The 17,500-nt window shown below is 47.1% G+C and overlaps 1 protein-coding gene across 1 annotated transcript in view; it reads left to right on the top strand.

Moving 5' to 3' along the window:
* Positions 1-17,500, top strand: part of LOC138366424 (uncharacterized) — a 63,086-nt gene that overhangs the window by 26,182 nt on the left and 19,404 nt on the right. Inside the window, exon 2 of the mRNA XM_069327471.1 lies at positions 3,437-5,149. Within this exon, the coding sequence (XP_069183572.1) occupies positions 3,437-5,149 (1,713 nt within the window). The remainder of the gene's footprint in view (positions 1-3,436; positions 5,150-17,500) is intronic.

Below are 17,500 nucleotides of genomic sequence, written 5' to 3'. Positions count from 1 at the left end.
CAGTCCACAACCTGCTCCTTCAGTTCACAACCTGCTCCTTCAGTCCACAACCTGCTCCTTCAGTCCACAACCTGCTCCTTCAGTCCACAACCTGCTCCTTCAGTCCACAACCTGCTCCTTCAGTCCACAACCTGCTCCTTCAGTCCACAACCTGCTCCTTCAGTCCACAACCTGCTCCTTCAGTCCACAACCTGCTCCTTCAGTCCACAACCTGCTCCTTCAGTCCACAACCTGCTCCTTCAGTTCACAACCTGCTCCTTCAGTTCACAACCTGCTCCTTCAGTCCACAACCTGCTCCTTCAGTCTACAACCTGCTCCTTCAGTTCACAACCTGCTCCTTCAGTCCACAACCTGCTCCTTCAGTCCACAACCTGCTCCTTCAGTTCACAACCTGCTCCTTCAGTCCACAACCTGCTCCTTCAGTTCACAACCTGCTCCTTCAGTCCACAACCTGCTCCTTCAGTTCACAACCTGCTCCTTCAGTCCACAACCTGCTCCTTCAGTCCACAACCTGCTCCTTCAGTTCACAACCTGCTCCTTCAGTCCACAACCTGCTCCTTCAGTCCACAACCTGCTCCTTCAGTCCACAACCTGCTCCTTCAGTCCACAACCTGCTCCTTCAGTCCACAACCTGCTCCTTCAGTCCACAACCTGCTCCTTCAGTCCACAACCTGCTCCTTCAGTCCACAACCTGCTCCTTCAGTCCACAACCTGCTCCTTCAGTCCACAACCTGCTCCTTCAGTTCACAACCTGCTCCTTCAGTTCACAACCTGCTCCTTCAGTCCACAACCTGCTCCTTCAGTCTACAACCTGCTCCTTCAGTTCACAACCTGCTCCTTCAGTCCACAACCTGCTCCTTCAGTCCACAACCTGCTCCTTCAGTTCACAACCTGCTCCTTCAGTCCACAACCTGCTCCTTCAGTTCACAACCTGCTCCTTCAGTCCACAACCTGCTCCTTCAGTCCACAACCTGCTCCTTCAGTTCACAACCTGCTCCTTCAGTCCACAACCTGTTCCTTCAGTTCACAACCTGCTCCTTCAGTCCACAACCTGCTCCTTCAGTCCACAACCTGCTCCTTCAGTTCACAACCTGCTCCTTCAGTTCACAACCTGCTCCTTCAGTCCACAACCTGCTCCTACAGTTCACAACCTGCTCCTTCAGTTCACAACCTGCTCCTACAGTTCACAACCTGCTCCTTTAGTCCTCAACCTGCTCCTTCAGTCCACAACCTGCTCCTACAGTTCACAACCTGCTCCTACAGTTCACAACCTGCTCCTTCAGTCCACAACCTGCTCCTTTAGTCCACAACCTGCTCCTTCAGTCCACAACCTGCTCCTTCAGTCCACAACCTGCTCCTACAGTTCACAACCTGCTCCTTCAGTTCATAACCTGCTCCTTCAGTCCACAACCTGCTCCTTCAGTTCATAACCTGCTCCTTCAGTCCACAACCTGCTCCTTCAGTCCACAACCTGCTCCTTCAGTTCATAACCTGCTCCTTCAGTCCACAACCTGCTCCTTCAGTCCACAACCTGCTCCTTCAGTCCACAACATGCTCCTTCAGTTCATAACCTGCTCCTTCAGTCCACAACCTGCTCCTTCAGTCCACAACCTGCTCCTACAGTTCACAACCTGTTCCTTCAGTTCATAACCTGCTCCTTCAGTCCACAACCTGCTCCTTCAGTTCATAACCTGCTCCTTCAGTCCACAACCTGCTCCTTCAGTCCACAACCTGCTCCTTCAGTTCATAACCTGCTCCTTCAGTCCACAACCTGCTCCTTCAGTTCATAACCTGCTCCTTCAGTCCACAACCTGCTCCTTCAGTCCACAACCTGCTCCTTCAGTCCACAACCTGCTCCTTCAGTCCACAACCTGCTCCTTCAGTCCACAACCTGCTCCTACAGTTCACAACCTGCTCCTTCAGTTCATAACCTGCTCCTTCAGTCCACAACCTGCTCCTTCAGTTCATAACCTGCTCCTTCAGTCCACAACCTGCTCCTACAGTTCACAACCTGCTCCTTCAGTTCATAACCTGCTCCTTCAGTTCATAACCTGCTCCTTCAGTCCACAACCTGCTCCTTCAGTCCACAACCTGCTCCTTCAGTTCTCCTACGCTCAAATAAAGCTGTCTAACATCTATGTGACTCGTCAGAGTTTCAAGCTTCCATCAATGTCATCTTGTACTTCAGGTATTCCTTTGTGATCATTTCCGCCTTACTCCACTCTGTCACTTCGCCTAAGAATCTGATACGTCCTTATCATATCCTCTCAGTCTTTCTTCCTTTTTTGGAGTCGTCAGGTTTAGTTCCTTCAGTCTCGTTTCATTTCTCACCCTTCGCAATTCTGGGACGAGCTTTAATGCATACTTTTGAACCTTTTTATATCGCCTACGGCCCACGTAGACGAGTTATCTGACTCGTCAAGGAGGCAATCTGACTGCCTCCTTATATACGTTCCGAAAGGATGTTCTGTTTTTTGCCAGAGATGAGTACGCGGCTGACGTTATCCTATTTATATTAATAAATAAGTAAATAAGTAAATGTTTATTCAGGTAAAGTACATACATACAAGAAGTTTTACGAAAATTGATAGATTTATAGATAGAGCTAGAAGACTCAATGCCTAAAGCCACTATTACGCAAAGCGTTTCGGGCAGGTGCAAAGCCTCTCATGGAGCCTCTGGAGTTAGGTTCGGTGTTATGTCCACTCCCAGGGTCTATTTCTCTGCCAGTTTACCTTCATTGTGTAGTGTACTTTTGGTCTCCTGCCACTTATCCCTATTTCTATCACCTTACACTTGCTGGTGTTGAACTCCAGTATTCTCGTGCCAGCGCTGGTCAGCAGTTAAGTGTCTCTTCTCTATCTACATCTTGGCATCACATTTGCCTACTTCCAGCAGCTGGGCAATTCTCCCTTTGTAAGTGACTTATTCAAAACCAATGCTATAGAGGCACGCTGAGGGCCTATGCTGCTTCTCTTAACATCTACGGTGATACATTGTTTGGTACACTAGCTTTAGTTTCGTCTAGTGATGTTAGTCTGTCTTGACTTCCTCTGGTGCTGCCAGCCCAATTTTTGTTATTGATACACCAGTGTTCCAGAGTTCCAGAACACTGGAACACTGGAGGCCTGGTCGACGACCGGGCCGCGGGGACGCTAAGCCCCGGAAGCACCTCAAGGTAACCAAGGTAACCATCATGATAATATGATGTGAAACTACTAATTTGGCTTCATTGGAATCCTCAGCACCCCCCCCCCCCCCTTGAGACATCAGTTTAACTCCAGGTTACATTGCTTGTACCATGTCGTGGCGTGGTGGTTAAGGGCGTGTGCTTGGGAGTACCAAGTGTGTGGGTTCGAATCCTGCTGATGGCTTCTATCGATGTTCTCACTGATACATCACGTTAATGGGATTTAATTATGCTTTGGTGGGACAGTATGGGATGGTGACGATGATGGTGGGACAGTATGGGATGGTGACGATGATGGTGGGACAGTATGGGATGGTGACGATGATGGTGGGACAGTATGGGATGGTGACGATGATGGTGGGACAGTATGGGATGGTGACGATGATGGTGGGACAGTATGGGATGGTGATGATGATGGTGAGACAGTATGGGATGGTGACGATGATGGTGGGACAGTATGGGATGGTGACGATGATGGTGGGGCAGTATGGGATGGTGACGATGATGGTGGGACAGTATGGGATGGTGATGATGATGGTGAGACAGCATGGGATGGTGATGATGATGGTGAGACAGCATGGGATGGTGACGATGATGGTGAGACAGTATGGGATGGTGATGGTGGGACAGTATGGGATGGTGAGGATGATGGTGAGACAGTATGGGATGGTGAGGATGATGGTGAGACAGTATGGGATGGTGAGGATGATGGTGAGACAGTATGGGATGGTGAGGATGATGGTGAGACAGTATGGGATGGTGATGATGATGGTGAGACAGCATGGGATGGTGATGATGATGGTGAGACAGCATGGGATGGTGACGATGATGGTGAGACAGTATGGGATGGTGATGGTGGGACAGTATGGGATGGTGAGGATGATGGTGAGACAGTATGGGATGGTGACGATGATGGTGAGACAGTATGGGATGGTGACGATGATGGTGAGACAGTATGGGATGGTGAGGATGATGGTGAGACAGTATGGGATGGTGAGGATGATGGTGAGACAGCATGGGATGGTGATGATGATGGTGAGACAGCATGGGATGGTGACGATGATGGTGAGACAGTATGGGATGGTGATGGTGGGACAGTATGGGATGGTGAGGATGATGGTGAGACAGTATGGGATGGTGAGGATGATGGTGAGACAGCATGGGATGGTGAGGATGATGGTGAGACAGTATGGGATGGTGAGGATGATGGTGAGACAGTATGGGATGGTGATGATGATGGTGAGACAGCATGGGATGGTGATGATGATGGTGAGACAGCATGCGATGGTGAGGATGATGGTGAGACAGTATGGGATGGTGACGATGATGGTGAGACAGTATGGGATGGTGAGGATGATGGTGAGACAGCATGGGATGGTGAGGATGATGGTGAGACAGCATGGGATGGTGAGGATGATGGTGAGACAGTATGGGATGGTGACGATGATGGTGGGACAGTATGGGATGGTGACGATGATGGTGGGACAGTATGGGATGGTGAGGATGATGGTGAGACAGTATGGGATGGTGAGGATGATGGTGAGACAGTATGGGATGGTGAGGATGATGGTGAGACAGTATGGGATGGTGACGATGATGGTGGGGCAGTATGGGATGGTGACGATGATGGTGGGACAGTATGGGATGGTGATGATGATGGTGAGACAGTATGGGATGGTGAGGATGATGGTGAGACAGTATGGGATGGTGACGATGATGGTGAGACAGTATGGGATGGTGATGGTGGGACAGTATGGGATGGTGAGGATGATGGTGAGACAGTATGGGATGGTGAGGATGATGGTGAGACAGTATGGGATGGTGAGGATGATGGTGAGACAGTATGGGATGGTGAGGATGATGGTGAGACAGTATGGGATGGTGAGGATGATGGTGAGACAGTATGGGATGGTGAGGATGATGGTGAGACAGTATGGGATGGTGACGATGACGGAGAAAGTAATACACATTGCAAATAATGAACAAAACCGAATGTGGAATGGAAAACAGAAAGATGGCGTGATGAAAGGGATGGAACAGGAGGCAGGACTGGGAAAGGGATAGAGGGAAATAGGAATGATAACAGGGAAGAGGACTGAAGATGGGATGGTGTCCGTTCCATCTCAATCTCCTGTCAAACAGGAGCTCATTAATGAGGACTTAATGAGGTAATGTCTGAGTGGGCTAACACCAAGCTCGTGAGGTGAGAGAAAGGTAAGGAGAGATGAGGGAGAGTCTTGAGGGATAAGGCTTCGTGTGTAGGGGAGTGAGACAAGGGAGCAATGAAAGAAAGAGAGAGAGAGAGAGAAGCACGGGATTTATAGACAGAAAAGAACCAACATATTGGCAAATATAGATATAATATATATATATATATATATATATATATTGGTGTATACTGGCAGCAGGTTTTCTTTCAAACATGTTTCATTGAATATGACCGCATATTCTGTATTTATTATTTTCTGGTTTAGGGCTTCTATCCCTCTAACTATTTTCTTAGCATCAGGGCTTAATTGGAATAGGAGTTCTCCAAAACTCATTTTCGTACTTTTAAGGTGAAGAAAAGAAGTGATTTACTATAGAGTGTATTACACTTATTTGTATAATTTGCACGACGTTTCGAACCTCCATGGTTCATTCTCAAGTGAACAATCTTACAATACTAGTTGATTTTATACCCGCATTAGGTCAGGTGATAATACAATGAAGGTGAAAAACATGGGGGATACATAAGGGATAAACATAAGGGCTGCAGAAGGCTTATTGGCCCATACGAGGCATCTCCTATCTAAAGGCATCTCCTTCTTTTCTTCACCTTAAAAGTACGAAAATGAGTTTTGGAGAACTCCTATTCCAATTAAGCCCTGATGCTAAGAAAATAGTTAGAGGGATAGAAGCCCTAAACCAGAAAATAATAAATACAGAATATGCGGTCATATTCAATGAAACATATATATATATATATATATATATATATATATATATATATATATATATATATATATATATATATATATATATATATATATATATATATAAATATGTCGTACCTAATAGCCAGAACGCACTTCTCAGCCTACTATTCAAGGCCCGATTTGCCTAATAAGCCAAGTTTTCATGAATTAATGTTTTTTCGTCTACCTAACCTACCTAACCTAACCTAACCTAGCTTTTTTTGGCTACCTAACCTAACCTTACCTATAAATATAGGTTAGGTTAGGTTAGGTAGGGTTGGTTAGGTTCGGTCATATATCTACGTTAATTTTAACTCCAATAAAAAAAATTGACCTCATACATAGAGAAAAGGGATGCTTTATCATTTCATAAGAAAAAAATTATAGTAAATATATTAATTCAGGAAAACTTGGCTTATTAGGCAAATCGGGCCTTGAATAGTAGGCTGAGAAGTGAGTTCTGGCTACTAGGTACGACATATATATATATATATATATATATATATATATATATATATATATATATATATATATATATATATATATATATATATATATATATATATAATATTGGTAGCAGTCTTTCTTGTAGACATATATTATTAAATATGACCGAAAAAGTAAGATTAATAATTCTAACACGAATTTTCTCGATCTTTCTTATGTTTCTTGTCACTGTTGATGGTAATTGAAAAATCAATTCTCCAAAATTCATTTTTATTTCTAGTCTGACGCGACACTTGAACGCGTTTCGTAATAACTTATTACATTTTCAAAGACTTTTAGTTTACACACACACACAACTATTACCTGCAAACACTAAACAGAGTTCTTACTTATGCTATGATTTAAACAGCTTTCATTTTTCGTTTTATACCCACATTTTGGGTGAGGTGATATGTTACAATAGTTTTGGATGAGGTGAACAAAACTTTCAACACAGGATAGAACACGAAACAATGGGTATTGAAGGTAAGAATGGAAGTAATTGCAGAGGGCCTATTGGCCCATATTTCTTGATGCTTCTATATTGGAGCGGAGTCTTGAAGTGGGTAGAATATAATTGTGCATTAATTGGCTGTTGATTGCTGGTGTTGACTTCTTGATGTGTAGTGCCTCGCAAACGTCAAGCCGCCTGCTATCGCTGTATCTATCGATGATTTCTGTGTTGTTTACTAGGATTTCTCTGGCGATGGTTTGGTTGTGGGAAGAGATTATATGTTCCTTAATGGAGCCCTGTTGCTTATGCATCGTTAAACGCCTAGAAAGAGATGTTGTTGTCTTGCCTATATACTGGGTTTTTTGGAGCTTACAGTCCCCAAGTGGGCATTTGAAGGCATAGACGACGTTGGTCTCTTTTAAAGCGTTCTGTTTTGTGTCTGGAGAGTTTCTCGTGAGTAGTCTGGCCGTTTTTCTGGTTTTATAGTAAATCGTCAGTTGTGTCCTCTGATTTTTGTCTGTAGGGATAACGTTTCTATTAACAATATCTTTCAGGACCCTTTCCTCCGTTTTATGAGCTGTGGAAAAGAAGTTCCTGTAAAATAGTCTAATAGGGGGTATAGGTGTTGTGTTGGTTGTCTCTTCAGAGGTTGCATGGCGTTTCACTTTCCTTCTTATGATGTCTTCGACGAAACCATTGGAGAAGCCGTTGTTGACTAGGACCTGCCTTACCCTACAGAGTTCTTCGTCGACTTGCTTCCATTCTGAGCTGTGGCTGAGAGCACGGTCGACATATGCATTAACAACACTCCTCTTGTACCTATCTGGGCAGTCGCTTTTGGCATTTAGGCACATTCCTATGTTCGTTTCCTTAGTGTAGACTGCAGTGTGGAAACCTCCGCTCTTTTCCATGACTGGTACATCTAGAAAGGGCAGCTTCCCATCCTTTTCCATCTCGTAAGTGAAACGCAGCACGGAACTCCGCTCAAATGCCTCCTTCAGCTCCTGCAGATGTCTGACATCAGGTACCTGTGTAAAAATGTCGTCAACATACCTGCAGTATATGGGGACTGTAAGCTCCAAAAAACCCAGTATATAGGCAAGACAACAACATCTCTTTCTAGGCGTTTAACGATGCATAAGCAACAGGGCTCCATTAAGGAACATATAATCTCTTCCCACAACCAAACCATCGCCAGAGAAATCCTGGTAAACAACACAGAAATCATCGATAGATACAGCGATAGCAGGCGGCTTGACGTTTGCGAGGCACTACACATCAAGAAGTCAACACCAGCAATCAACAGCCAATTAATGCACAACTATATTCTACCCACCTCAAAACTCCGCTCCAATATAGAAGCATCAAGAAATATGGACCAATAGGCTTTCCACAATCACTTCTATTCAATACCCATTGTTTCGTGTTCTGTCTTGTGTTGATGAAATTAATACCCTATTAAATACCACCTCACCCCATCCACCTCACTCAAATGTAGATATAAACAAATCGGAGATGTGTAAGTTCTATTCAGTTGTGTATGTGTAACTAAAGTCTTTGAAAATGTAATAAGTTTTACGAAACGCGCTAAAGTGTCGCGTCAGACTAGAAATAAAAATGAATTTTGGAGAATTGATTTTTAAATTACCACCAGCAGTGAAAAGAAATGTACGAAAGATTGAGAAAATTCGTGTTAGAATTATTAATCTTACTTTTTCGGTCATATTTAATAATATATATATATATATATATATATATATATATATATATATATATATATATATATATATATATATATATATATATATATATATATATATATATATATTTATATTCGTTATGTATACAGATATTAGGGGAATACCCGGGGCATTTCCCAGGTCTGTCTCTCTGGCTCCACACTTTATCTCTCTCTGCATGTATGTATCTGTATCTGTCTACCTTTATCTATCAATCTAGATTTATCTTTAGTTATCTCTCTATCGTGCAATCTCTATTTCCACTCTTCGTCCCTCCCCTGGTCCTCGCCTCCTCCCCCCTCTCCCCTCCTTTCCTCTCCTATGGCCATCTCCTCTTCCTTTGTCCCTCGCATCTCTCCGTTTTCACCCATCTCCCACCCTCCCTCTGTCTCCAACAACCTGGAACAGAGAGACATTTCCGTTTATATTTAAATTAAATTAAGACAATGTGCGGGTAAACGGCGGGAGTAACATAATTACACTCCGGATAACACATCAATAATTGTATCCCGTTTATATTTCAGACTTCATGAAAATCGCTCAGAGGATGTTGATTTAAAGTCACCTAGGCCTACCCCGATCAGCCTATGTCGGTCCCGTACCCCAGACTATTCCCAGTACATATTTCGGCAAACCTAACCCAAAGCACAGGGCCTCCAGCTTTGGACACAGACAAACAGCCAATATGTACCACTTGCTGTCACAGTGACGTAGTATCTTTATTGCTTCCCAATTTCTCTAACATTCTTTTCTTTATCTCTTGATGTTATTTAGGTCTATCCTTATCCTGTTCCGCTATTCCAGGATCTTATACTTTTCTTTTGTGGTTCAAAGCAAATGTGTCTGTTTGTAGTTACTTATTAACCAGACCACACACTAGAAGGTGAAGGGACGACGACGTTTCGGTCCGTTCTGGACCATTCTCAAGTCGATTGTCTTTTCGGCTCAATCGACTTGAGAATGGTCCAGGACGGACCGAAACGTCGTCGTCCTTTCACCTTCTAGTGTGTGGTCTGGTCAACATACTTTAGCCACGTTATTGTGACTCGTCGCCTGCGTGTAATTATTTTGTTTGGGCGTGAATCCACTCTTTGACTTTGGGCGTGAACCCACTCTTTGACTTTGGGCGTGAACCCACTCTTTGACTTTGGGCGTGAACCCTTTTGGACGCTGTGACCTTCTGATCCACTCGCTGCACTTGACCATTGCCCAGGATGCTACCCACAACAGTCGACTAACACCCAGGTTCCTAACCACTGCTAGGTGAACAGAGGCAACGGGTGTGTGCAGACTTGCTCATATGTCTCACCCTGCCTGGGATATGTATTCATCTAATTGTATTCTTTAGTTGTGCTTGCGGGGGTTGAGCTCTGCTCTTTCGGCCCGCCTCTCAACTGTCAGTCAATCAACTGTTACTACTAAAAAAAAAAATTGTTATCCACACTCACACAGGAAGCAGCCCGTAACAGCTGTCTATCTCCCAGGTACCTATTTACTGCTAGGTAACAGGAGCATCAGCGTGAAAGAAACTCTGCTTCCGGTGTTTCCGGCCGCGCCGGGGAATAGAACCTGGACCCTAGGAATACGAGTCCAGAGCGCTGTCCACACAGCTGTCAGGTCCCCGTGTATATATGTGTGTGTGTGTGTGTGTGTGTTCACCTAGTTATGCTTGCGGGGGTTGAGCTTTGCTCTTTCGGCCTGTCTCTCAACTGTTACTAACTACTAACAATTTTTTTATCCACACACACAGGAAGCAGCTCCGTAACAGCTGCCTAACTTCCAGGTACCTATTTACTGCTAGGTAACAGGGGCATTCAGAGTGAAAGAAACTTTGCCCATTTGTTTCTGTCTGGTCCGGGAATCGAACCCGGGCCACAGAATTACGAGTCCTGCTCGCTGTCCACTCAGCTACCGCGTGTGTGTGTGTGTTGAAGGGGTTGGGTGTGAGCAATCGTGGAATGTAAACATGTGACAGTGAAAATTCACAACAATGTACATTTGCTCCACCAGTCCACCACTGGGAGTATATCGTCTCTACCACTGGCCATGCCCAAGACGGCCAGGCTTGCACCAGTGTGTGAGAACAAGGGGCCAGATTCACGAAAGCACTTACGCAAGCATTTACGAACGTGTACATCTTTCCTCAATCTTTGACGGCTTTGGTTACATTTATTAAACAGTTTACAAGCATGAAAACTTGCCAATCAACTGTTGTTATTGTTATAAACAGCCTCCTGGTGGTGCTTCGGAGCTCATTAACTGTTTAATAATTGTAAACAAAGCCGCCAAAGATTAAGAAAAGATGAACAGGTTCGTAAGTGCTTTCGTGAATCTGGCCCCTCAGGACTTTAGCGTGTGGAAATAGTCTCTGGTGCAAGGATAGATGGAAGGCGTTGTGACGGCTGCAAGCTGAGTGTTGCATAACAATAGGATTGCTCAGTGGCACTTCCACAGTGTCCTGTCAGCCGCGTTACTAATGGCTCACAAGCCACGAGGTCATGGCGCTTACACTATTATCTTGACCAGACTACACACTAGAAAGTGAAGGGACGACGACGTTTTGGTCCGTCCTGGACCATTCTCAAGTCGTAAGTCTACTACGGGCTATGGTGAGCCCGTAGTGGACTTACCTGGCACAGGAACGGGGCAAGTAGCACGGGCTATGGTGAGCCCGTAGTGGACTTACCTGGCACAGGAGCGGGGCAAGTAGCACGGGCTATGGTGAGCCCGTAGTGGACTTACCTGGCACAGGAGCGGGGCAAGTAGCACGGGCTATGGTGAGCCCGTAGTGGACTTACCTGGCACAGGAGCGGGGCAAGTAGCACGGGCTATGGTGAGCCCGTAGTAGATTTACCTGGCACAGGAGCGGGGCAAGTAGCACGGGCTATGGTGAGCCCGTAGTGGACTTACCTGGCACAGGAGCGGGGCAAGTAGCACGGGCTATGGTGAGCCCGTAGTGGACTTACCTGGCACAGGAGCGGGGCAAGTAGCACGGGCTATGGTGAGCCCGTAGTGGACTTACCTGACACAGGAGCGGGGCAAGTAGCACGGGCTATGGTGAGCCCGTAGTAGATTTACCTGGCACAGGAGCGGGGCAAGTAGCACGGGCTATGGTGAGCCCGTAGTGGACTTACCTGGCACAGGAGCGGGGCAAGTAGCACGGGCTATGGTGAGCCCGTAGTAGACTTACCTGGCACAGGAGCGGGGCAAGTAGCACGGGCTATGGTGAGCCCGTAGTAGACTTACCTGGCACAGGAGCGGGGCAAGTAGCACGGGCTATGGTGAGCCCGTAGTAGACTTACCTGGCACAGGAGCGGGGCAAGTAGCACGGGCTATGGTGAGCCCGTTGTGGACTTACCTGGCACAGGAGCGGAGCAAGTAGCACGGGCTATGGTGAGCCCGTAGTGGACTTACCTGGCACAGGAGCGGGGCTGTAACTGATGAGGGAAGGAGGTGAAGGAAATAAATAGCCAAGACAGAGGTGAGGAGAAGGAAATCTTAGGGGAAGAAAAAGCAAGGCAAAAGGTACAAAAGGTAAGGTGCAGTAAAGGGGTTAGTAATAGAAATAAGAAATCGTAAGAGAAAAGACGGGAAAGAAAAAGAAAGAAAGAAAGAAAGAAAGAAAGAAAGAAAGAAAGAAAGAAAGAAAGAAAGAAAGAAAGAAAGAAAGAAAGAAAGAAAGAAAGAAAGATAAATAGAAGAGTAAGCTTATGTTAGGTCACGTTTGTTAGAAAGATTAGAGCATTTGAGTATATACTGTGAAAGGGAAGAGTCAACAGCAACAAAGCCAGGACTCAAGTTCATGTTGGGTACATTGTGTATTAGATCCGATTTAACAAGACGGCGTCTGTGTAGAGTAGAGGCAGGAAAGATTATTTTGGAGGAAGACTAATCAATATGATGATTAGAATCCCTCACATGACAGAAGAGAGCATTGTTAGTGTCTGCAGACTTAACACTTCTTTTGTGTTCCTTAAGTCTGTCATTAAGTGTACGGCCAGTTTCACCAAAGTATTGGAGAGGACAAGACGAACAGGAAATAGAGTAGACACCAGCAGCATTAGAAGCAGGAGGAGCAGTGTGAACTAGATTGCTACGAGGTGTGTTAGTTTGTCGAAAGGCGAGCTTTATGTCAAGAGGACGAAAGGTAGTAGTAAAAGTTTTGAGTTCAGATATGAAGTGAAGGCATAGTACAGTGCTACTAGTGTTGGAAGCAGGTTTAGGATGAAAGAAATTTCGTTTAGCTTGAGAGTAGACACAGTTGATGAAATGTAAAGGGTAGCCAAGGCGAGAGAATGATTTGTGGATAAAGGAAATTTCAGAATCAAGACTGTGAGTGTCGCTGATGCGAAGAGCGCGGAGGATGAGAGAGACGAGGACACTTGAACAAATCCACAAGGGCCGTGACGAGGATTCGAACCTGCGTCCGGGAGCATCCCAGACACTGCCTTAATCGACTTAGCTACGACAGGGTAAAAGAGTTGAAACCGAACTTCTACTGAACTTAATGGATCCCGTAGCCTCTCCGAGGCACAAACCAGGATTTTGCACAACTTCCCCCTGCACCCGAGCTATGTCAATAGGCCGTTCTCCCTCTTCGCCCTTACATCATTACACACAGAGATCACACTAACGTGTGATCGAGCGAGAACGATCACACGTTAGTGTAATCGAGGGAGAATGTCAATAGGCCGTTCTGCCTCTCCCTCGAGGGAGTGGGAGAACGGCCTATTGACATTGCTCGGGTGCAGGGGGGAGTTGTGTAAAATCATAGTTTGTGCTTCGGAGAGGCTACGGGATCTCTTCGGAGAGGCTACGGGATCTCTTCGGAGAGGCTACGGGATCTCTTCGGAGAGGCTACGGGATCTCTTCGGAGAGGCTACGGGATCTCTTCGGAGAGGCTACGGGATCTCTTCGGAGAGGCTACGGGATCTCTTCGGAGAGGCTACGGGATCTCTTCGGAGAGGCTACGGGATCTCTTCGGAGAGGCTACGGGATCTCTTCGGAGAGGCTACGGGATCTCTTCGGAGAGGCTACGGGATCTCTTCGGAGAGGCTACGGGATCTCTTCGGAGAGGCTACGGGATCTCTTCGGAGAGGCTACGGGATCTCTTCGGAGAGGCTACGGGATCTCTTCGGAGAGGCTACGGGATCTCTTCGGAGAGGCTACGGGATCTCTTCGGAGAGGCTACGGGATCTCTTCGGAGAGGCTACGGGATCTCTTCGGAGAGGCTACGGGATCTCTTCGGAGAGGCTACGGGATCTCTTCGGAGAGGCTACGTAAGTTCAGTAGAACTTCGGTTTCAACTCTTTTTACCCTGTCGTAGCTCAGTCGATTAAGGCAGTGTCTGGGATGCTCCCGGACGAAGGTTCGAATCCTCGTCACGGCCCTTGTGGATTTGTTCATTTGATGCATCACGTTAGTGTGATCTCTGTGTGTAACGAAGACACTTTTCTTAACAGAAGGAGAATGGTGGGAAAAGAAGTGAATGCACATGCCACTATGCATGGGCATGCGGTAGACAGAGAAAGTGAACTCAGACACAGAGCTGTGAACGTCAAGATAAGGAAGGAGGGAATTAGATTCCCACTCAACTTTGAAATGGATAGAAGGAACCAGAGTGTTAAGAGAGGAGAGGAAAGGCTGGAAAAGACTAAGGTCATGAGGTTTAACATATTTCAGCCACGTTATTGTGACTCCAAGTCAGCATGTAGACTATGTCTGTAGATCCTACGGTCATGGAGAACAGACTGTCCTCATACACACAGACCGTCCTCATCAACACAGCCCGTCCTCATACACACAGCCCGTCCTCATACACACAACTCGTCCTCATACACACAGCCCGTCCTCATACACACACCCCGTCCTCATACACACAACTCGTCCTCATACACACAGCCCGTCCTCATACACACAACTCGTCCTCATACACACAGCCCGTCCTCATACACACAACTCGTCCTCATACACACAGCCCGTCCTCATACACACAACTCGTCCTCATACACACAGCCAGTCCTCATCAACACCAGCCCGTCCTCATCAACACAGCCCGTCCTCATCAACACAGTCCGTCCACATACACACAGCCCGTCCTCATACACACAGCGCGTCCTCATCAACACAGCCCGTCCTCATCAACACAGACCGTCCTCATACACACAGACCGTCCTCATCAACACAGCCCGTCCTCATACACACAGCCCGTCCTCATCAACACAGTCCGTCCTCATCAACACAGCCCGTCCTCATCAACACAGTCCGTCCACATACACACAGCCCGTCCTCATACACACAGCCCGTCCTCATCAACACAGCCCGTCCTCATCAACACAGACCGTCCTCATACACACAGCCCGTCCTCATACACACAACTCGTCCTCATACACACAGCCCGTCCTCATACACACAGCCCGTCCTCATACACACAACTCGTCCTCATACACACAGCCCGTCCTCATACACACAGCCCGTCCTCATACACACAACTCGTCCTCATACACACAGCCCGTCCTCATCAACACAGCCCGTCTACATACACACAGCCCGTCCTCATCAACACAGCCCGTCCTCATCAACATAGTCCGTCCACATACACACAGCCCGTCCTCATACACACAGCCCATCCTCATCAACATCGCCCGTCCTCATACACACAGCCCATCCTCATACACACAGCCCGTCCTCATCAACACAGCCCGTCCTCATCAACATCGCCCGTCCTCATACACACAGCCCGTCCTCATACACACAGCCCGTCCTCATCAACACAGCCCGTCCTCATCAACATCGCCCGTCCTCATACACACAGCCCATCCTCATACACACAGCCCGTCCTCATCAACACAGCCCGTCCTCATCAACATCGCCCGTCCTCATACACACAGCCCGTCCTCATACACACAGCCCGTCCTCATCAACACAGCCCGTCCTCATCAACATCGCCCGTCCTCATCAACATCGCCCGTCCTCATACACACAGCCCATCCTCATACACACAGCCCGTCCTCATCAACACAGCCCGTCCTCATCAACATCGCCCGTCCTCATCAACATCGCCCGTCCTCATACACACAGCCCATCCTCATACACACAGCCCGTCCTCATCAACACAGCCCGTCCTCATCAACATCGCCCGTCCTCATACACACAGCCCATCCTCATACACACAGCCCGTCCTCATCAACACAGACCGTCCTCATCAACACAGCCCGTCCTCATCAACACAGCCCGTCCTCATCAACATCGCCCGTCCTCATACACACAGCCCATCCACATACACACAGCCCGTCCTCATCAACACAGCCCGTCCTCATCAACATCGCCCGTCCTCATACACACAGCCCGTCCTCATACACACAGCCCGTCCTCATCAACACAGCCCGTCCTCATCAACATCGCCCGTCCTCATACACACAGCCCATCCTCATACACACAGCCCGTCCTCATCAACACAGACCGTCCTCATACACACAGACCGTCCTCATACACACAGCCCATCCTCATACACACAGCCCGTCCTCATCAACACCAGCCCGTCCTCATACACACAGCCCGTCCTCATCAACACCAGCCCGTCCTCATACACACAGCCCGTCCTCATACACACAGCCCGTCCTCATACACACAGCCCATCCTCATACACACAGCCCGTCCTCATCAACACCAGCCCGTCCTCATACACACAGCCCGTCCTCATCAACACAGCCCGTCCCCATCAACACAGACCGTCATCATCAACGCAGACCGTCCTCATCAACACAGTCCGTCCTCACCAACACAGCCCGTCCTCATCAACACAGCCCGTCCTCATCAACACAGCCCGTCCTCATCAACACACCCCGTCCTCATCAACACAGCCCGTCCTCATCAACAAAACCCGTCCTCATCAACACAGACCGTCCTCATCAACACAGACCGTCCTCATCAACACAGACCGTCCTCATCAACACAGACCGTCCTCATCAACACAGCCCGTCCTCATCAACTCATCAAGTCCTCATTAAGATGGGCCAAACCCTCACTAACCTGGCCGCCAAGCCTCATGTTTATGACTGAAAAACACAGACAGGTTAGACAAAATATATATATAGAATGTTTAAAAACAGAGATAGACTGGTATACCAAGAAATAGACAGAGTAAGCAGAGATACTGACAAGGTAGACACACAGGATAGAGACAAGGTAGACAGTAAGACAAAGAGACAGAGTAGACAAAGATATAGACAGAGATACAGAGTAGACAGAGCTACAGAGTAGACAAACAGACATACTGCAGATGCTGGTATAGTCCCCCCTGGCCTTAGCCCGGGGAGAGACAGAGAATGGGTAATAGTATCCAGGCCTTCTGACTAGAGCATATTCGACTTTCTTAATATTTCTTGTTTAGGGAGGTTGTTAAACGTGAAATATAGCCGGCTTAACTATGCCTGGGTAGAGAATGGTCGTGTACTCACCTAGTTGTACTCGCCTAGTTGTGCTTGGGGGGGGGGGTTGAGCTCTAGCTCTTTCGGCCCGCCTCTCAATTGTCAATCAACAGTTACTAACTACCAACTAACTCATTTTTTTCACACACACACACACACACAGCAGTGTGTGTGTGTGTGAGAGAGAGAGAGAGAGAGAGAGAGAGAGAGAGAGAGAGAGAGAGAGAGAGAGAGAGAGAGAGAGG

The sequence above is a fragment of the Procambarus clarkii genome, chromosome 19, assembly GCF_040958095.1.
Source record: "Procambarus clarkii isolate CNS0578487 chromosome 19, FALCON_Pclarkii_2.0, whole genome shotgun sequence".
In the NCBI taxonomy this organism is placed as follows: Eukaryota; Metazoa; Arthropoda; class Malacostraca; order Decapoda; family Cambaridae; genus Procambarus; species Procambarus clarkii.
Note: the sequence above shows the minus strand (reverse complement) of the source record. Positions and strands in the feature narration are given on the sequence as shown.